This window comes from Cryptomeria japonica, chromosome 6, assembly GCF_030272615.1.
Source record: "Cryptomeria japonica chromosome 6, Sugi_1.0, whole genome shotgun sequence".
NCBI classification, from domain to species: domain Eukaryota; kingdom Viridiplantae; phylum Streptophyta; class Pinopsida; order Cupressales; family Cupressaceae; genus Cryptomeria; species Cryptomeria japonica.
In genome coordinates, this window is record NC_081410.1 from 676,319,098 (window position 1) to 676,339,054 (window position 19,957).

Here is a 19,957-nt window from a genome sequence, read left to right on the forward strand (position 1 = left end):
TTAGAAGGGCGATTTTATAATTGTGGATTACGAAAGGAATTAGTGGTTACAGAGAATGACTAACCTGGTTGACATCGATATTGCCCAGTAATCAACAACCTATGTCGATGAAGAGCATTACTAATATCAATTAAGGGAATCGATTTAGTAAAGAAGACTAAGCGAATTGCATACTAATGAAAGGGCGTGATTGGTATACAACGGTTTGTTATAAATATATTTAGTAATCACCTTGAAGAAGCACGAGAGTCAAGAGTCAAGGGATGTATCTCGTCAGTACCAAAGCGTACGATTCTTTCAGTTTGGAGCTATATAAAGATATTTCCCATTCTGTTGTGGGGAATATTATCGAACATTTCTTCTTTTATACATATCCAATATTGATCTGCTCTTTGAGTACATTGCCTCTCAGCAAATCAGCAGCAGACAATTATTGTAAATCAGACACAGTCAGCATATTGCATATACATCAAAATCAGATCAGACACAGCAATTTTATTGAATTTTCAGTCTTATTAACGGACAATCATGATATCAGACCCTCTTTGACAGATAATTCAGATCAGTATTAATCCCGCTATGTCTATTAAAATATGTATATATGTTCAAATGTCAAACCATTACTAAAATAATTATTCCTTTAAGCAAACTGAAAGTCAATTTCCCGTATTTGCACTTTAGTATTGCCCAATCTAGGAATATCAACAGGGGGACATTATAGAGAGTGGGAGAAGCAAAGAGATAGAGAGATAGAGAGTGGGAATAGAATAGAGAGGGAGAGAGAAACAAGGACATGGGGATAGAGAGAGGGGATGTGATAGAGAGAGGGAGAGAGATAAAGGGAGAAAGAGAGAGAAGAGGGGGACAAAGGGGGAGAGAGAATAAGGAGGAAAGAGGGAGAGATAGGTCAGTCAATATATAGGAGAGATAACTCTATATAGAGAGGGAGAGGGAGAGGGAGAGATAGCGGTAGAAGGGAGAGATAGATATAACTTGGGGGAGAGAGAGAGAGAGAGTGTGTGTGAGAGTTAGTGAGATATGTAGATATAGATTTATTTGATTATCTATTTCTACATTATTTACAATATTTATTAATTAAAAGAAATATTATTTCTATAATTATGAAATTATTAAAATAAAAACATAATAAAAATCTTGTAAAAAAATAAGAACATAAATATTTAATATAGTGAAAAATGATAAAATATCCAAAATAAATTTTATAAAATATTATATAAATAGAGAGAAAAGTTCAAAATATGATTATTGTACAACAATTTGAATTTTAATTAAAGAAACATAATTATAAATTGAACTACTTCTAATAGCTTTTATTTTTATTTTATTTTTTATTTCACAAAATAGACAAATAATTATAATAATTTCAAATTTAAAGCTAAATTTAAAACTTAAATAAAATTTTAAAATGCAAAGCTAAAATATATATCTAAATGTTAATAAAAATAACAATTTAAAATAAATAAAATTAATAATAAATAATAAAAATAACTTTTGTATATAATAAGCTTATTAATAGATGGAATTAGTTTTTCCATGGTCTATGAATTCAAATGCAAGATGTTTAGGGTTAAACTGTGCAATTTTTGGAATTGACGTTTGAATCACACCTAATGATTCATCATCAGGGAGAGGAGAAAGTGAGTAAGAACTCTTCTCTACGTGTGATTCTAAACATACATTCCAAAAAATTGCACACAATTTAATCCCAAAAATCTTGCATTTGAAACTTATTAATATTAAACACTTGGAATGTCATTTTAAATATGAAGTAATCCATATAATACAAACATAAATTAGTTATTTATTTGTTTAATTCAACCTAAATATGAATAAAAATAATTATTAAAAACTTAATATTATTTACCTATACATATTTTTAAAAAATAATATTATTATTATTAAAATTTGTATATGATATATATTTTTATATAATAATTATAAAAATAAATAGGAATTAAAATTTTAAAAGTTTTACATATATAATTTATTATTATTATTATTAAAATTTGTATATGATATATATTTTTATATAATAATTATAAAAATAAATAGGAATTAAAATTTTAAAAGTTTTAAATATATAATTTATTATTAAAAAATTCTAAATATATAATTTATAACTCTATCTATTATTTTGATAATATAAATTTTTAAAAACTAATAAAAAGCAATAGATAAAAAGTCTAAAAGAAATTAATATAAATTATTTTTAAAACTCAAAAATGTAAATTTTAAAAAAATATATATAAAATTTAAAGCTTTTAAAAACTATTAAAATTCAAATGAAAATGAATACGTTTTCTATGAATCGGAATTTTAATAGAATTTTGTATGCATTTTTAACTTAATATAATTTTAGTAGTCCGTATTTGGGATAAGTAGTCTAAATTTTTTGCACGGAAAAACATGACTAGAGAATGAACGATGAGCGGGAAAGCCATTAGCTGATGGGCTTTCTTCCGGTGAAGCACGCTTTTGTGATCTCCGTTGGACGGTTTTTTTTTCACACCATTGCAAAGTAAAAAAAATAAGAGGTGACGATACAAAGGGAATCCATCATGCGTCCGTCATAAAAATACGGACGGCGTCGGCAATGTAGGCCTAATTTAATTTTTGTGCGACTGAAAATGAACAAAGGGGATTAATTTCATCGTCTCGCACATCCCTCCGAAATTACACACCGTTGATTTTTCAACTGAAGGCCTTTTCTTTCATAAGGAACACAATTCGGCATAATTACCTAGTATAGTGGATAAACAATTTATCAACACAATTTAATGGTTGATAAATCAATGGAACTATGGAATATCACAGATTTGATGAATGTTAAGATGGAATTGTTTCCTAAATCAATCTAGTTTAAGTCATAAACCTAGTAGGGGACATTAGATACTATCTAAAAGCAATAAAGTCAACAAAAGAAAGTGCATCAAAACCATATAGAGCTCTAAAAGGTGACATGTAATGTCTCCTTTCTTAATATTTAGGAATATGGGACAATTAACTTTAAAAATCAATTACAAGACACTTCTTAGTAAAAACTCTAAATCCTCATGAATATTATAATGCTGATAACAAATACTTAATAGAATGATAATGTATCAATTCTGAAATATATGATAATACAATTATTATATAGTTTGCAACTAGTTGCTTGGTTGATTGGATGTAATATCACTGCTGTTTCTGATTTAATCTTGAGGGATTATGCAAGGTTAAGACATTCCAATCAACCAAGCTACTATTTGCAGACTAAATAATATTTGTATTATCATATATTTCAGAATTGATACATTATCATTCCGTCTATTATTTGTTATCAACATTATAGTACTCATATAAGGATTTAGAGTTTTTACAAAGAGGAAGTCTCTTGCAATTGATTTTTGAAATTAAATATTCCTAAATACTAATGTAATGGTATCAGAGCATTGCATTTTGTGATTATATTGCATTGTTCCTAAAACGGGACATTACATGACATTCAATGGACATGTGATGTGAAGTATTGTAGCAATATTCACCCAAGTGCAACCACTTGATCCATTCAATTTGTTAATTTGAAACATAGTTTCTTAAGTGCCTTCAATCTACTTATTTACTATTCATGTTTGATGGTTGACCATCAGGATGGTAACTAGCAAGTTCTGTGCCTGTAAAATTAAACAATTCTTGCCAAAAAGAAATAAGAAATTTCCTATCCCTATCATCGACAATGCTCTTGGGCAAGCCATGCAATCTAATTATTTCTTTGAAGAATATATCTGCTACTTCAGATGCCTTGAAATCTGAAATAAATGCAATAAAATGTGCATAATTAGTCATTCTATCAACCACAACATAAATAAATTTCCACCTTGCACCTTGGGAAGACCTATAACGAAGTCCATGGAAAAGCTCTCCCTTTATGACTAAAGAATCAGTAGTGGTTGAAGTAGGTCTTCTGGAGAAGTTTATTCTCCCTTTTTCTATATAGGCATGTCATGCACTCTCTGATATGTTTACGAACAACCCCCTTCAATCCCTTCCACGCGAACCTGTCACGGATTTGCCTATAAGTCTTATAATACCGTTGATGTCCTGCTAGTGGAGCATCATGAAAGGCTTTCAAAATCTTTTACTTGATCTTATACCCAAGCACCAGAAAGATGAAATTTATAGAGGATCTGCCCTTCCATCACAACAAAACTATCATCTTTAACAACCTGATCAAAGATATCAGTAGAAAATTTACTCTTAGCATACTCAACAATAGTGAAAACTTTCCAATTAGCAGAAACAATGGAGAGTGAGCATTGAATAGGTCTCCTAGAAAGTGCATCAGCCAACACATTTTTCTTATCTTTCATGTATTCTATGTGAAAGTCGTAATCATGCAACTTGCTCACCCACTTCTGCTGGCAATCATTCAAATATTTTTGGTAAAAAATAATTTAAGAGTATTATGATCAGTCTTTACCAAAAATCTTCCCTTGTCTAAACTTTTCCAAGGCATGCATAATTGCCAACATTTCCTTGTCATAAATAAAATAACCTCTTTCTAGTTTAATCAATGTTTTGCTCTCAAATGCCATTGGATGTCCCATTTGGGTTACGACAATGCAAATACGTCCTCCAGATGCATCACATTCAACAACAAAAGGCAATTAAAAATCAAGAATAGCAAGTACAAAGCACTAGCCCGTTACCTCCTTAAGCTTGTGGAAGTTTTTTGAGCATCTCTAGTCCATGCAAAAGCTCGTTACTTTGACAAATCAGTCAAAGGAACAGCCAACCAGGAGGAACCTTTCATAAACCTCGATAGTATCAACATGATCCAAAAAATCCTTTCAATTGTGTTAGACTAGTGGCAAGTGGCCAATCTAGAATTGCTTGGATCTTATGTTGATCCACCTGAATGCCCTTGGTACTAATGACATGTCCCAAATACAAAATCTCCTCCAAACCAAATTCACATTCTGCAAACTCCCCTGAACTGATTGCATGTCATACCATTGCGAAGCTTACAGAAAACCCAAAAGGAAACCTCAATCTGGACAACTTTACAAAACAAGACTACTGCTCCAAAGTACCCAAAACTATATCTAGATGTTTCAAATGGTCCTCCCATGCTTTACTATATATCAAAATGTCAACAAAGAATACTGCACAAATTTTTGGAGATGTTACTAAATATCTAATTCAAGCATAATTGGAAAGTGGTTGGAGCATTAGTGAGACCAAAAGGCATGACCAAACACTCAAAATGCCCATAATGACACCTAAAAGTTGTCTTATCAACATCTTATCTCTTATGTGGATTTGATGGTATCTATCATCACTTTGAAGTGCACCCTACTAAAACTTCTTGTTGCAACATTCCAATGACACATTAGAATGATCTCAACGTGTGGGAATTTGCAAATGAGATCAAACCTTCAAAGAAGGCCGACTTCCTTTCTAACCTAGATGTACAAGTATTGATCCAACCTAATACAAGTAAATCTACAGACTTCCTATTCTACTGATTTCCCAGGAAAGGGAGAGAAGGAAAGCAAAAAATGAAAGGGGCACTGGTGCACCTAAATTGAATGGTGTTTCTTCTTGCCCACTATAGCACAAAGATCAATTAGACCACCTAAAGAACTTACATAGTTCTTTGTTATACCAACTTCCAAAGATGCATATGGAGATTAGGATTTGACAAGAGATTGAGAGAGACAAACTTGCTCCACAATTAGCTCCTACAAATGGATTAACAAAGCATATAACATAGAAGAACAATTAACATTCATTCAAAAATGAATGAAAGAAGGTTTTACACAACATAATACAAAAGCGTGGAGTTTGTTACATGAGTAGAGTTGCAAAACATGCAAGTTTCTATAGAGAACAAAAAGAAGAACCCTCAACAATGAGCACAAAGCACCTTTTATACATCAAAAGGACACAAGTGGGAGCAGCACATGGCAAAGGCAAGAAACCATAATAATGGCTCTACCAAACTTCAAACATATTTGCACAAAAATCACAATCTGTAGGTGTTGAAATCATTCTAAACATCCTTTTCCATACACCGCATTGATCATTCCTGAGGAAGAGTGTGCACAAAAACCTGTGAAGAGCATTAAAAATGTAGCCTAGGAATGCTCGTCTAACAAAAAGGAGTCTACAAATCAATAAATGAGCATGGGCACCATTTCCTTCCCTTTGGATTCATGTAAATCCAACTTCCAATGATATTTGGGCCACATATCAAATCAAATCTGGTATTGGTAGCTGGTAGAAACAAAGAAACGGGACTCGGACTCGGCTCGGACTCGGCAAGGCCGACTCGAACTCGGACTCGGACTCGGGACTCGGCGTCAGACTCGGCTGGAGTCGGGAAAGTGAAAAACTCAAGAAATTTAGAGATTTTTAAAGATTTAAAACTTGTTTCAGGCATCCTTTATTGAATACACCTTAAAGACACAATAACATCATCAAACTCGGCTCATTTGATTACATACACAAGTATACATCAATCACATAAGCATAAACGCAAATTGTAGCTGAAGGAAATAACAAACATAGATATATAAATATTATCAAATGTATACAATATTACAAAACTCATGGAATAAAAAATCCATGTCATCGTATGATCATCATCAAATATTTCATACAAATACCAAAGGTAAATACAACTACAAGCCTATGGCTCAAAGGAGCCTGCACCCTCCGGCCCCGGCCCCCTGCGAAGGCGTCTAAGGTAGGTCCTAGATGATTCGACAGCCATAGCCGCTCCCTGTGACACCATGCCATGCTCACCAACATCAGGAACATCCGTGTCACTATCTGACTCTGAATCTCCTGTCTGTGCTCATGCTCTCCGCTCCTCCTCTGCCATGGCTACAGTCTCAGCCTCTATATATACCTGGTCGATCCAATCAGTGTCAGACTCAGAGCTTAAATTTTCCCTACTTCTATCGATGCAGTTTCCCCCCATATTTTTCGACGGGGGTTTGGGGGCATCGCCCCCAAGGTGGGGTCAAGGGGCATCGCCCCTTGCGGGGTCAAGGGGCAGCGCTCCCTGTCGCAATACAGGGCGGGGTCGAGGGGCAGCACCCCGCGAGGCCAAAAAAACTTATTATTTAATAAAGGTGTCGGGTGTTATTTTTCTATTGGCTGACATGTTGTAACCCTAATTTTTCTCATTCTCAGGCGAAGGTTGTAGTGAACAAAGACAATACCATTCATTTAAAAAAAACTTTTTAAAATGAATTTTTTTTGTCATTTTACTAACCCAACCAGTAGCCGAGTTTGAGGCTTGGGACTCGCCGAGCTTGGCAAGATTGAGCCAAACTCGCCGAGTTGCTCGCCAAACTCAGACGAGTCCGAATCCGAGCCCCAGAGACTCGGCGAGCATGACTCGGATTCGGACTCGCTGAGTTTAGGCGAGTCCGGGCCAATCCCTTTTCTATGGGTAGAAAGCATTAATGGTGAAATTTTGATCGTTTTGGTGCTTCTATGAGTCTTGAGAGTGTAACTGAACCATTTCTCGAAAAATCCGTGTTAATTGCACCTTGCAGGAAAGAGCTATGATACTACACCTTTCTGGAAGTTCGATGCAGATGAAAAACCTTGATGATGACTGTAATGTCCCCTTTTGGGATCACCTTATCCTTTGCCCTAAAATCTTCATTCTATTTTTTTTTAAATCCACAATGAGTGTAGACAACAATATAGATATAAGTTGTGAAATACATCCAATCTTGGGTTTGGGATATATATGTATATATATACACAACCAATATCAACAATTACATGGAGACTCAACCATAATGAGGGTTGGAAGACATAATGAGGTGTCCCAAGTATCCTCTACCCTAGGCCCAGCAGCAAGACCTTATCCTTTGTGGCCTCATGTGGTCCTTAACCGATGGTCCTTAACCATCATCATGAGATGGCATACCTAGTGAGGGCTTTACACCGTTCCCCTCCATCATATCAACCTCTCATCTCTTATGGTTGATTCACTTCAATAATAAGGTGTCTTTGACCCTCATTTAGTCATCATCCTAGTTCCTTTACAATTGGCCTTCTTGCATTTGTGAGCCATGGTGGAGAAGAGGGTGATGAATAATGATAAACAGTTAGTACCAAACCGGTACTGAGAGGGGGGGTGAATCAGTACAGACAAAAAACTTTCCCTGAACCAGTTTGATTGCGAAGATTGCACTTAACTGGTAAACGATAACACCGGTCTAAATCAGGGCACTACCGGTAACAACACAGTGAGACTGTGAAACACACAAACCGGTAACACCTAGATCAATTCAAGACCTAATACCTTATCACAACTTCACCCAAAAGCTTAAGCAAGTAATACATCAGAAATACTTATGACCATTGAATCAACTTGCATTGCCACTTAACATAAAACACTAAACCATCACATGAAAAGCATCACACATGACACACTGATTTTTCACGTGGAAACCCAACTGGGAAAAACCACGGTGGGGATGAATACTCACAAGCTGTTCTTTGAACTCTTCTGAAGTCCGCTCTATTAGGAGCCTAGTCCAGTTAAAGACTTTTACAATAGGTTTTGCTAGGAACCGATCCTGCTAGGGATCACCCGGTTAAGGGATGGCTAAATACCCGGTTAAAGGTTAGAACCCTATTAAAGGTTACCTCGCAAGAGGATTTGAAGAACTCATTGAATTGAGTCACCTTGTTAAAGGATTTATACAAAAGTTTGTTAAAGCTACCCGATTAAGGGATTTTCCAACTGCTGAAATGGTTAGAAGTCAATAGGTAACACACTGATATGATAACAGCACACAATGCCAAGGCAGATCCTCTTTAGCTCCTTTGCTTCTGCAATCACACTCTGCAGGTATCAACACACTTCTTCGGTCTGGCAAGAATCAAGTATCTCTTCACTTGGATACACACAACATTCGCCAACAACTTCAAAATGAAAAACATCATCGACCTTATAGGAAACAGATAGGTCAGTAGCATAAACCCTAAACCCTAAACATTTAGGTTTAACACTTTAGTCGATTCATTCCTGACCGTTAATCATACTGCATTGAATACAACAGTCTTGAACAGATCTCAAGAAGTTCTCCAACGTTCATTCTTTGCCACTTCAGGAAGTTGATAACCCATCATGCGCTCTCCACCGTTTACAGAGACTTCGCACATTCTCGAGGTAGATAGGATCAATCTCCATGCAAGATCCTCAAGGAAATCCTTCACGCGCACAAGGCTGACGTGGAAACATGATCTGATCTTCATTACAATGCTAACTCATCACAAGATGTCATCAGTTGAATCACACAAGCTTGGAATGCATCAACCAGAAACCCTGAAGCTGAGACTACCAACCGGTAGTCATGCCAAATGAAACCCCGATACAAAACTTCTCATATACCGGTTCTCATTCCAACATACCGCTTCACTTTTACACATATACCGGTTCTCTTGTCAGTTTGCTTACTTCAATATACCAATTCACTCTTCAACATATTGACATGAATGACAACAATGACAACATACAATATCATCATGTCATCAAGCTCTGCACATATGCCAACAGAGGGGAGAGATTGCGGAGAGTGCCCTAGAAACAATCTCTTTCTAGACCCAAAGACCATACCCTTTGTACTCCTTTGGCCTCTATGGGCTCATCTTGTCCCACTTCAAGGTGGTGTATCTAGAAGGATGCTCATACATTGTACCCCTCTAGCAATGGTCTCACACACTCCTTTCACCATTGCCTATATATGAATCATATAGTATAAGTGACAAAGAATCAATGTGCGTATTATGACAATAACTAGTTATTGCTGAACCCATTTATCAGATTTGACATTAACGATGTCTCTAATAATATTATCGTGTTGTATTATTCACATTATTTTATGTTACTTACATTTTATTATATTACATTTCAGTATTGTATTGCATTGATAATATTTTACTCTATTAGCGATATTATATCAGATTTGGTTAACTGTATAAGCCTCAGAATTTATAAACATCATTATATTATTTTGTTATCTTAATATTATATTACACTAGCCATATTACTATGTTTATTGTAATAATGATATTAACAATATTAAATTGTATTAATATTATTAATTATATTAGCAGTGCTGACTGTATTAACAGTAAAACAGCAGCATGCGATGCTGTAGATAACCACACACCCGTGTTATTTTCCCAGTCTTAGTGACTGCCGAACTCTCCTCAATCCTCCTTCCTTCCTATTTTCTTCTTACTTTCCCGTGTGCCTTAGAAGTGATTAATGCTGCCTCTTTAATAGGCCTTTGGGCTGAATAGTTGCATCTCTTGCTAGTAAGTGGACACATCATTATCCTTTCTTAATCGCACACTTCCATTATTTATAACATCTGTTAACCTTTTATTTAACCTTTAACTGGGGGGCTCGTAGCGTCAAAAGTAGTACTTACAATAATGAATAGGTCGTGTTACCCCCCGCCTGGGGTTGGGTCGGTAGATAAAATGTTGTTGGGTGGGGGGGAAAAAACATGATAGTAGGGGTCAAAGGGTGGGGGGGTTGGGACCCCACCCGATATAGTGAGAGAAAGGGCGATAGATAGGGGTGGGGGAAGAACGGCCGACCATTGGGTTATTCCATCTGACAAATCTAGAATCCCGGAAAACACACATCTCTAGTTAGACCCGAGTCTGGGTGAATATAAAGTACCGGCTTAGAAAGTTCCCGAGTTTGGATGGAGATTAAAGCACCGGCTTACAAATGGATGCAAAGTTTCGATCCTGTTTCCTCGTAATCGTTGGCAACCCCCTACCACGGATCCCCATGGGATCATTGGATACACCTTTATACAAATTGTGTTTGTTTATTAATGAATATGTAATATTAATGAATATTTAATATTAATAAGAATATTAATGAATATTTAATATTAGTAAGAATATTAATATGTGATGTGTAACATTTAATGAATATGCAATATGAATCTGTATAATTTACTATTAACATTTTATGAATCTAACTATTGGGTTAAGGGTGGGGGCATGACAATGACAAAAACAAAGGGAAAAAATGGCATTGGCAAAAGGATCAGATGGCATCAGCATGGGTTAGTGGTGATTTGGATGAGATGACATCGTTAAAGTGAGAGGACGTCGCCAACGGACGTGATAATGACAGGAAATGGATAGAATGCGAGAGGGGTTGGAAGTGAACCTACAAGAAAATCCGTCTAAAATGCACCTTTTGGCTTTGAATCAATTCACTTAGTTTCATATACATGTTCAATAGGCCAGCAAAAGTCAACAAAACTCCTTGCGAGAACTTGGCCAGCATCCAATTTTGCGAGTCGAGAACCTCCATCTGCACTACACCTTGAACATGACCCTGATCACTTGGAAAGTGCTGATGATGATGATGTCATCAAAGAGGTATAATGATGTCAGCATGATGTCATGATGGATTAAGATGGCTTCCATTGGGATGACATCATCAAGGGTGGATTACAAGAAAATGGACCAGATCTAGATATGGTAGAAAGTTGATCAACATCAGGCCTATGCGAAGAACTTAAGCATCAAGACCATGCAACATCAAGGCCTCTGATTGAACAAAGGTCTGGAAGCTCCTATTAAACTAAAACTTTTCAATCGGTTCACTTAGAAATACCTGCAAAACTACTTAGCCATTATATTCCTTGCAGCTACTTTTTTGCACGACTTCAATTGGCAACTAAACCATGCAAAAAAACCACTTCCATTTGAACTTGTAGGAAGTTCACTTCCATTTGCCTACAAAACCACTTGCAAACCAAAAACTCAGGTGACCATAACCAAATAATTTTTCACCCAATTCTAACCAAATAATTAGGCTCCTCTACAAGATGAAAGGCTCCAAATCATTCACAATTAACTAGTATTTTGGATTTTTATAATTTGAACAACTGACTAAGACGAAAGGAAGGGAAAGTCACAACTAGGAGCATAATTTGCACTATGACGCACACAATTTTCTCAAATTGGTTATAATCAATTGGAAGTTACAAAAGGGCACAAGTGACAATATTCTTTTGTTGGGTGTCAAGCCTAACCTACCATATACACCATGGTTAAAGAGGAAAAATGGAAGAGGGATGTCAAAAGTCCGACCTCCAAGGAAGGGTGAAGCCTCATGGAAATGAAGAATGAAATGAAGGTAGGAAGGTATGCAAAGCCTCGAACATCTAATGAAAGACTTAATAGAATTGCAACAAGCGAAGAGAGTGAGTCAAGGATTGTGAAACAAGAAGAATGCACATTATATGCCAAAATGGTAATGGGGGAAGAAGATCTTCAAACCTCCAACTAGTCGAAGACTTGGACGTTTTTACAAAGACCTTGGCAAGGTTTCAAGGATAAGGAAGACAAAGGGAGGCATTCCTAAAAGGAGCAAAGACAAGGAAGAAGTCGATGACTCAAAAGTTTGATGAATCAGCACTTGGCAATTTTAGGCTTCGAACTAGGTGAATCAAGGGGGCAAAGGAGATTGTAGGGAGGCAAAGGAAACCCAAAAGCCTAAAAGCCCAATGGATCAACGCTTAGGTGATTTTGGACTAAAAGAGTTGGTGATTGAGGAAACTTAGGACAAAATGCTTAAAGAGGAAGGGGAATACAAAAAACGTTGAGGACCTGATGGATTGACAAATATGACACTTAGCAACTTTTACTCTTCAGACTTTGAGGAACCAGTATGTGGAGAAAAAGGGGTGGATCGAAAAGTTATGATGGCACAAATGCGAGCGAAAGTCCGACACCTCGAAACTTCAACACAAACAAGCCCTTTAATCAATTCACATTTGCATATTGCCATCCTTATTCACAAGAACCACTCAAGATGCAAATGGACTAGATCTTAGTCTTATGAAGCCCATGTCAAGAAGTTCTTTGACAGCCTTCTCAATCTCCTCTTTATATCCTCTTGGATGATGGTATGTAGTTATAACAACTTTAGCCCCTTCTTCTAAAACTCTATAACATGCTAAAATCCTCTATGTGGTGGTAGCCCTAGAGGCATATCACTGAAAACTACACTATGCTTATCTAGAATTCTTCAAATCCCAATGTTATGCGTACCTTTCTTGTCACCAGCCATGGAGTTCCATTTGAGATCCCTCTTTGTACAATATTATTCCCATCCATTGTAAGCTTAATCTTCATATCTGGTAATTTTGTGTATACTCCCCTAGAAAATGCAACCACTGTACACACAAAATCATATCTATATCTCCTAAACCAACCACATAAAAGTTATCACATACCTTATGGTCCCCTAGAGTTATATTGAGTCACTTGATTACTTGTTAAATGGAATGGCGAATCCATTAGCTACTATGACATTGAAGCCTTCAAATTCTTTTGTCTTCAATCCTATCTTCACTACCAAACCTTCATCAATAAAATTGTGGGTAGCCTCACTATCTATCAACATAGTCATCCGATGTCCAAAAAGCACTCCACAAACTTTGGAAGGGTGATATTTTGAATATCTTGAGAGAGCTGCAAGTGTACTTTCCTATGCGATTGCATGTTCTACCCCTTCAGCAATATGATCACTAGAATCTTCAAATACCTTGGGTTTATCCTTTAGCTCTAAATATTTATTTGACACCACTTCAATGTAATGTATTTGTCCTTTACCCAAGCATCTATGTCCAAGAGTACATGGCTCTCTCCAAGAAAAGCACGATTTTTTTCTTCGAAGTTTATTCCTAGATTCCTCATCCATGTTTGGTTTTGCAAGTAGCACCTTGGATTAAGGGAAACTCTTATGAGGAGAATTCTTATTCCACATCGTTGGTGCATTCTTAGAAAGAATTTGTTTTTTCTCACTAAACCCTCTAGATCTCGAGCCCTTCAAATGGCCTCTTGCAAGGAATGCAAAAAAATGCCCTTACCAAACCCTTGAGTGGTTCAAATAGACCATCTACAAAGAGAACTATGAGTATCTTTTTGTTACATTTGGAAACATTAATGATAACCTCTGAAATTCTATCACATAGTGCTCAACTATACCCTCTTGCTTTGATTTTGCAACTCCCTAAAGTGTATTTCCAAATCCTCCTTGTCAAACCTCTCCATCAATATTTGGCTAAACTCCACTAGGGTAGTGATTGATCCATGTCCTTAGGTCCATGCCATGGTACCACTACTAATGAGTCAAACCCTCTAGGTGCAAGGTGGCAAACTTAAGGGCTTCTTATTCCATCATGGGATTTTCAAAATATGTATCCAACTTCTACAACCACACCCTTGTTGAACAGCTGCTTGATCCATCATGTGTGGCTATATTGACCTTTCCCAAACATTGGTGAGTGTCCCTACAAAGATTTTCTCCTACCTTCTCATCCTATGCCCATTTCTTGTCTTCATCTCATAGTACTCAGCAAAAGCTATGTGACTACAGATGGCAAGATCCAAGCTATTATATTCAATGTGATACCTCACCATATCATCCTCTTTGCATGGGTGTATAGGTCCTTCTTCTTCCAAGAGTTTTGTCTCATCTCAATCCAAAAATTTCACTCTAAATTTCTTTGGAGTTAGTTAATTGAAGTCCTACCATTCACTAAATTACTTTGTTCTGCGCCATTTGGAGTAGATCTTCCAGCACTTCATTGTTGATTCATTCTTTTCAAAGTCCTCAAAATCTATATTGTGGACTCCCTCAAATTGGATTGATATTCCCTAGCCAACTCTCTGTTTTCAATCCTAATGTCCTCAAGGAAGCGGACTTCCTCATTTCTATCACCCATAGCCTCTTCTTTTCTCTTTTCCCTTCACAAGTACCTACTTTCCCTATCAATTTTTTTGTGTGAACTTGCATCACCATACACTCACAAGCTAGCAAAAAAGGTGGCTCTAATACCATTATAATGTCCCTTTCCAAATTTTTCAACAAAATAAACAGCGATCTTCACCAAGCTATATCCAAACAACAAAAATTAGTCATACTCAAACAGCACCAATAACTAGCTAGATAGCACATAAACTTCCACAAAAGAAATCAAACTCCAATAGCAGATTATATTGATTATAATCTGATTACTACAGAAAAAGGACTCTTATGGCAATCATTACAATGGCAACACACAACTACTACAATTGTAAAACAAACAATGCTCAAATGAACAATTGAACTTCTCTACAAATCCTTGAAGCTCCAATCAACTCCCTAAATGAAACTAAAGGGTTTTTGTTCTTTGATTCTGGCAACCAATGGGTTTTTGTCCACTAATTACTTTCCCCTATAGGTTTTCAGCCACAGAAGAAATTATGAACAAACGGTGCTCTATAAGTGAAATAGCATAAACATAAATGATCTCAAAATGCAAAGTTTTCCCAGTTTTATATGGTACATCCCAAATGACAAAGCTAGTTAGCCTAAACCTAAATTGGCGCCAAGGCCCAAATTTGAATTCTACATGCTACATCACAGGTCGGCCTTAGTGGACCTTTTGAACGTTACGTTGCAAATCAACCTTACAAGTCTTACAAACTTTCCCATTGAAGGTTCAAAGTCCCTCCCTCCTAAGCTTGTATGAGTTGAGTGATAGCTCCAAACCCCGATCCTCAACAGCTCCTTGGTATGCATCCAATAGCAACCATGATCCTCAGCCTTTGATAGCTCCTTGGCCTGCATTGGGCAACATCCCCATTCCCCAATCTCTGACATGTGATTGGCATGCATCAGGCAGCAACCCTGATCCCTAACCTTCAACAAGTCCCTGGCATGGGTCAGACAGCAACTTCAATCCCCAAACTCTGATGACTCCTTGAGAAAACAGTCTTTCATCTGATTTTGCATAAGGGACATGAAATATCTAATGCCAACTCTCAAAATAGAAATCAACAACAACAAGCAATAGCACAACAACAAAAAGTGCCCCAAACAACAACAAGAAGCAATAGCACAGTGCGGCTGCAAAGGTCATGCAAACAAGACAATAGTACTAGCAAGATAAAATCCTCTAGAAGATGAACTTTGTTAGAATTTTAATTTGCATCTTGCAAGACATCACAAAACGAAACAACGCATACGATAGAATTGTTCTTCAAATTATAAGGGGAAGCTCCCTGAGACATATTGTGTCGGAATTAGGCAAGCCTGATTCATTAAATGCCACCTTTCACAGCATCAGTATGGTGCAGTTGAAAGGGCGAAATGCCACCAAGTTTATGATCCCCTACTGTCTAACATTCTATTGCCAAGGTTGCATTCTAATCCTTGCAAATCCGAACCAACCCAATAATAGATCTCAACAAGATCATGAGCATGTGGCAATTACTAATCGCCAATGTAAAAATATGTATTTGGTAATTCATCATTGGAAAATAGGAACTTGGTTGAAGTCACAAATTATAATAATTATATTTTCAGTTAACTTTAATGTATCTACTATTTGCAAATACATGAAATGTATATGGCTGAAATAAATATTAAAATTTCTTATAGTGCACGAAACAAACCCATTCAGTCTCAGAGGCCTGTTCTGATGGGCCTAATTAAGTTCTTCATTGAGTAGGACTCAATGTACTATTTTTTTCTAAATTAATAGAGTTCCACTTTCTGACATGCAATTACTTAGCAAGTTTTTGGCCCATGGAAAGCCAAATTGTTCATTATAAATTGCATTTCGGCCCTTCTGAACATGGAAGACATAATTTAAGAAGTATTTCATTCTCTATTTCTTCATAACAATGACATTGACAATGGTAACAAGAAACAAAGAACATTCCAACATTCAGATAAGATCTGATAGATAATGGCACTAAAGCCATAATGTGGAGAGTCGGACTTGGCAAGAACTTGGAAAGCTTTTTTGAAACTTGCACTCAGACTTTGTGGAAATACTTGGCAATTAAAATAATAATAAAATATGAAAAAATATTTTTAATGCCTTCTTTAATTTCCAGTTCATTTTCTGTTTTTTACAGACTCGACCAACTCTAACAATCAGCTTGCAAGTCTGCTGATTGCTGATACTCGCATGTTTCAGCAGACTAGCAAGTCTTGGCTTCCAGACTTGGCCAAGTCTGTAAATTGAGGCTGCAGACTTGCCAAGCCTTGCTCCGACTCAGATAAGCAGGTCCTTATCAAGTCTCAAGAAACTTAATAAAACTGTAAAAGAGTCCCTTGTAAATGCATCAACAAGAAGATTCATAAGTTTGAAAACCTTTTTGATATCAATATGATTGTCTACATCATGCCAGAACAAAAAGATCAGTAAAACTCCCTACCTGGCATGAGCCCTCCGTGCTTCTTCAAATACAGGTGGTGGAGTAATAAGAACCACGCGAGACATATCTGAAAGACCCTGAATGATTAATTGATTTTAGGTTGCTGGATATAAAAATTATGACACATTTGTTGGAAAAAACATAAAAGACATATGTATAGATCCTTCACACGCCAAACATTCAAGTACATCTATGAAAAACAGATTCCCATTGTACACAACATGAACATGAGCAATATAATAGCTTGTGTAATTTGATATATTTCGTACCTAGTCCAAATGTGCTATTTAATGTTAAATTCACCTAGAAGGTTACAGTTTCTAGAAAAGAGAACTAAACAAACACCTCAATTCTAAAGGAAACAACACATATGAAGTTAAATGTTAGCTGAAATTAACTCAATAAAATGTGGAAACCTTAAAAAAATCATATAGACACAAGCCAGTCCATCTTCAACTAGGTAAAGACCTCTCATCAGGCAGCTAAACTACCTTATAGTTATCAAACATTTGTCACATTTTATTCAGAAAACAGATTGCCTATGGCACTGGACCTTTCTCAGTTGAAAACCAACGAAACATCATATGGAGACATTCCAAAACTGGTATTTGTATTCCAGCCACTCAACTACATCAAACAGTTGAATGCTATTAAGAAAATCACGACAGGACACTCCTTATCCAACATTCTCTCCTTTGAATTTTACTACATAAACATTGGTTAAAGAATTATGTAGTTAATTAGAGAGCAATAGAAACTATGCAATTCTTTACTACAAAAGTTAACAAGATAGCTTGATGAACCAATACTCTAGGTGAGTACCATAGTCTATAGCCACTAGGCTACAAGTAAGGTGATATACAGAAGGGTTGCACAGCATTATATCAAACAGTTCCACACTAATAAGGGCCAGAAGAAGAATGCTGCAGAGGAGCAGAATTCTTCAACCTTGATTTTTCCTGTTTATTCGTTTATTTACTCAGAATACCCGTTTCAATATCAAAGTAAGCATGCATGTATAACCATTGTTTCCTTATAAATCTAATACAGCTGCTTGAAACAGTGATAAAAGCAATTAACAAAAAAGCATAGCTAATACAGTACAATTAAGGCAATATGCAAAAGTGTAGCACAAAATTATCTTTTCACCATAAAGCACCACAATTCATCTATTTTTTTTTCAATCCAATTCGTAGAATATGATTTAATTATATCAATCAAAAGGGAACACATGAATTTGATCAAAGATCATATATTAATAATTGTCAATCCATATTTCTAAAACAGCTTATCTGTGTTTACTATTTCTGTTTGCATATAATTTTATAAACTACACATAAGAAAGAGAACTACTCAAAATCAATACTGACCTTGATATGTGCACAAATTTGTCGAAGGTTTGCTTTGTACTCTTGAAGTGGCACATGCTGGCCCTTTCCACTACGAAGTGGGCAGGCAGCATCATTGGATCCAAAAAATACTATCACCAGAGCAGGCTGAGATGGATGATCCTATAAGACACATAACATTATATTAGTGTGAAAGAAAATCCCCTTGTGACTAATATGCAATATAATGTTATATATATACAGCTGTAGCAGAAGGCACCATAGATGACTTTCAGTCAACATCACTTCATGTTAGTTATACTCAATCTTAACATAAGCTGGCAACTATCACTTGAAAGATACATTTCAGTAACGTCATCCCACCTTGAGAAGAGAAATTGGTCCCTTTTTTGTCAAATAAAATGTTTAAACCACCCAAAACTTTCACAGCATTTCAAGCTGTGATCAATTGTCACATGGTGATACAAAATCTTAAACCATAAAAAATATATCACAATATCAATAGTCTCAATTGTAAAAAGTTACTAGTAGCACTGTCTACATCACAGTCATGTAGAAAAAATAAACTGAAAAGAGTTTTTCACATATGCCAATGATCACATTATGTTTTAGGTTAGGCTTCTTTTGGCTTTGAAGGTAATTTCTTAAGTCATTTTTAAAAAATTATTTCGTAAGAGGGAATGCGCAAACATATGTTATGGGGATGCCCTGCAATGTCTTTTTCTGATATTCACATAAAATAAGCAATTCTTTATATTTTCTGATTAATGCAAACTATTTAAATACCAAATACTGAACATACAATAGCTAACTCTTATATCAATAACTGGATCTTGGCACATTAATTATTATAAATTATAATCATTGCAGCATACAGAAATATTCAACTCTAGACAAACAGCAAATAAAGGGCTGCAATCAGAACCTGAAGCAGCTGTATGGCCACTGGAGGCAAAGATTGTACAGCAGTTGCACCAAAAAACTTCCTACTCACATCTTAATATAATGATGTGGCATAAGTTACCATGAGACGTGGACTACTATAATAGTTGATACAGAAATCTTTAAGGAAAGTACAGCCTCCTTCCAATTCTATATGGCACCCAAAGACCTGCACTTGAAATAAGAAAATATAGTACAGCTGGCAGTGTTGGTTAAAAAATTTGTACACGTGGGGGATGTGCAAAATTGTGGTTTCAGCCACAATGTGTGAGTATGTGTTTTGACCTTTTCACACATCGCCCCATTGCTAACGGCCCCCCCCACTTTCACTGCTTTCTGCGTTGTTAGGTTAGGGTTTTGGTTGCTTAGTGGGC

General features: G+C 36.1%; 1 protein-coding gene across 1 annotated transcript in view; it reads right to left on the reverse strand.

Moving 5' to 3' along the window:
• The window catches only part of LOC131044328 (GDSL esterase/lipase WDL1), a 105,554-nt gene that overhangs the window by 20,000 nt on the left and 65,597 nt on the right, over positions 1 to 19,957 (reverse strand). Inside the window, exons 3-4 of the mRNA XM_057977630.2 lie at positions 18,663 to 18,803; positions 17,293 to 17,369 (exon numbers count right to left, since the gene is read on the reverse strand). Coding sequence (XP_057833613.2) covers positions 17,293 to 17,369; positions 18,663 to 18,803 — 218 coding nt within the window. The remainder of the gene's footprint in view (positions 1 to 17,292; positions 17,370 to 18,662; positions 18,804 to 19,957) is intronic.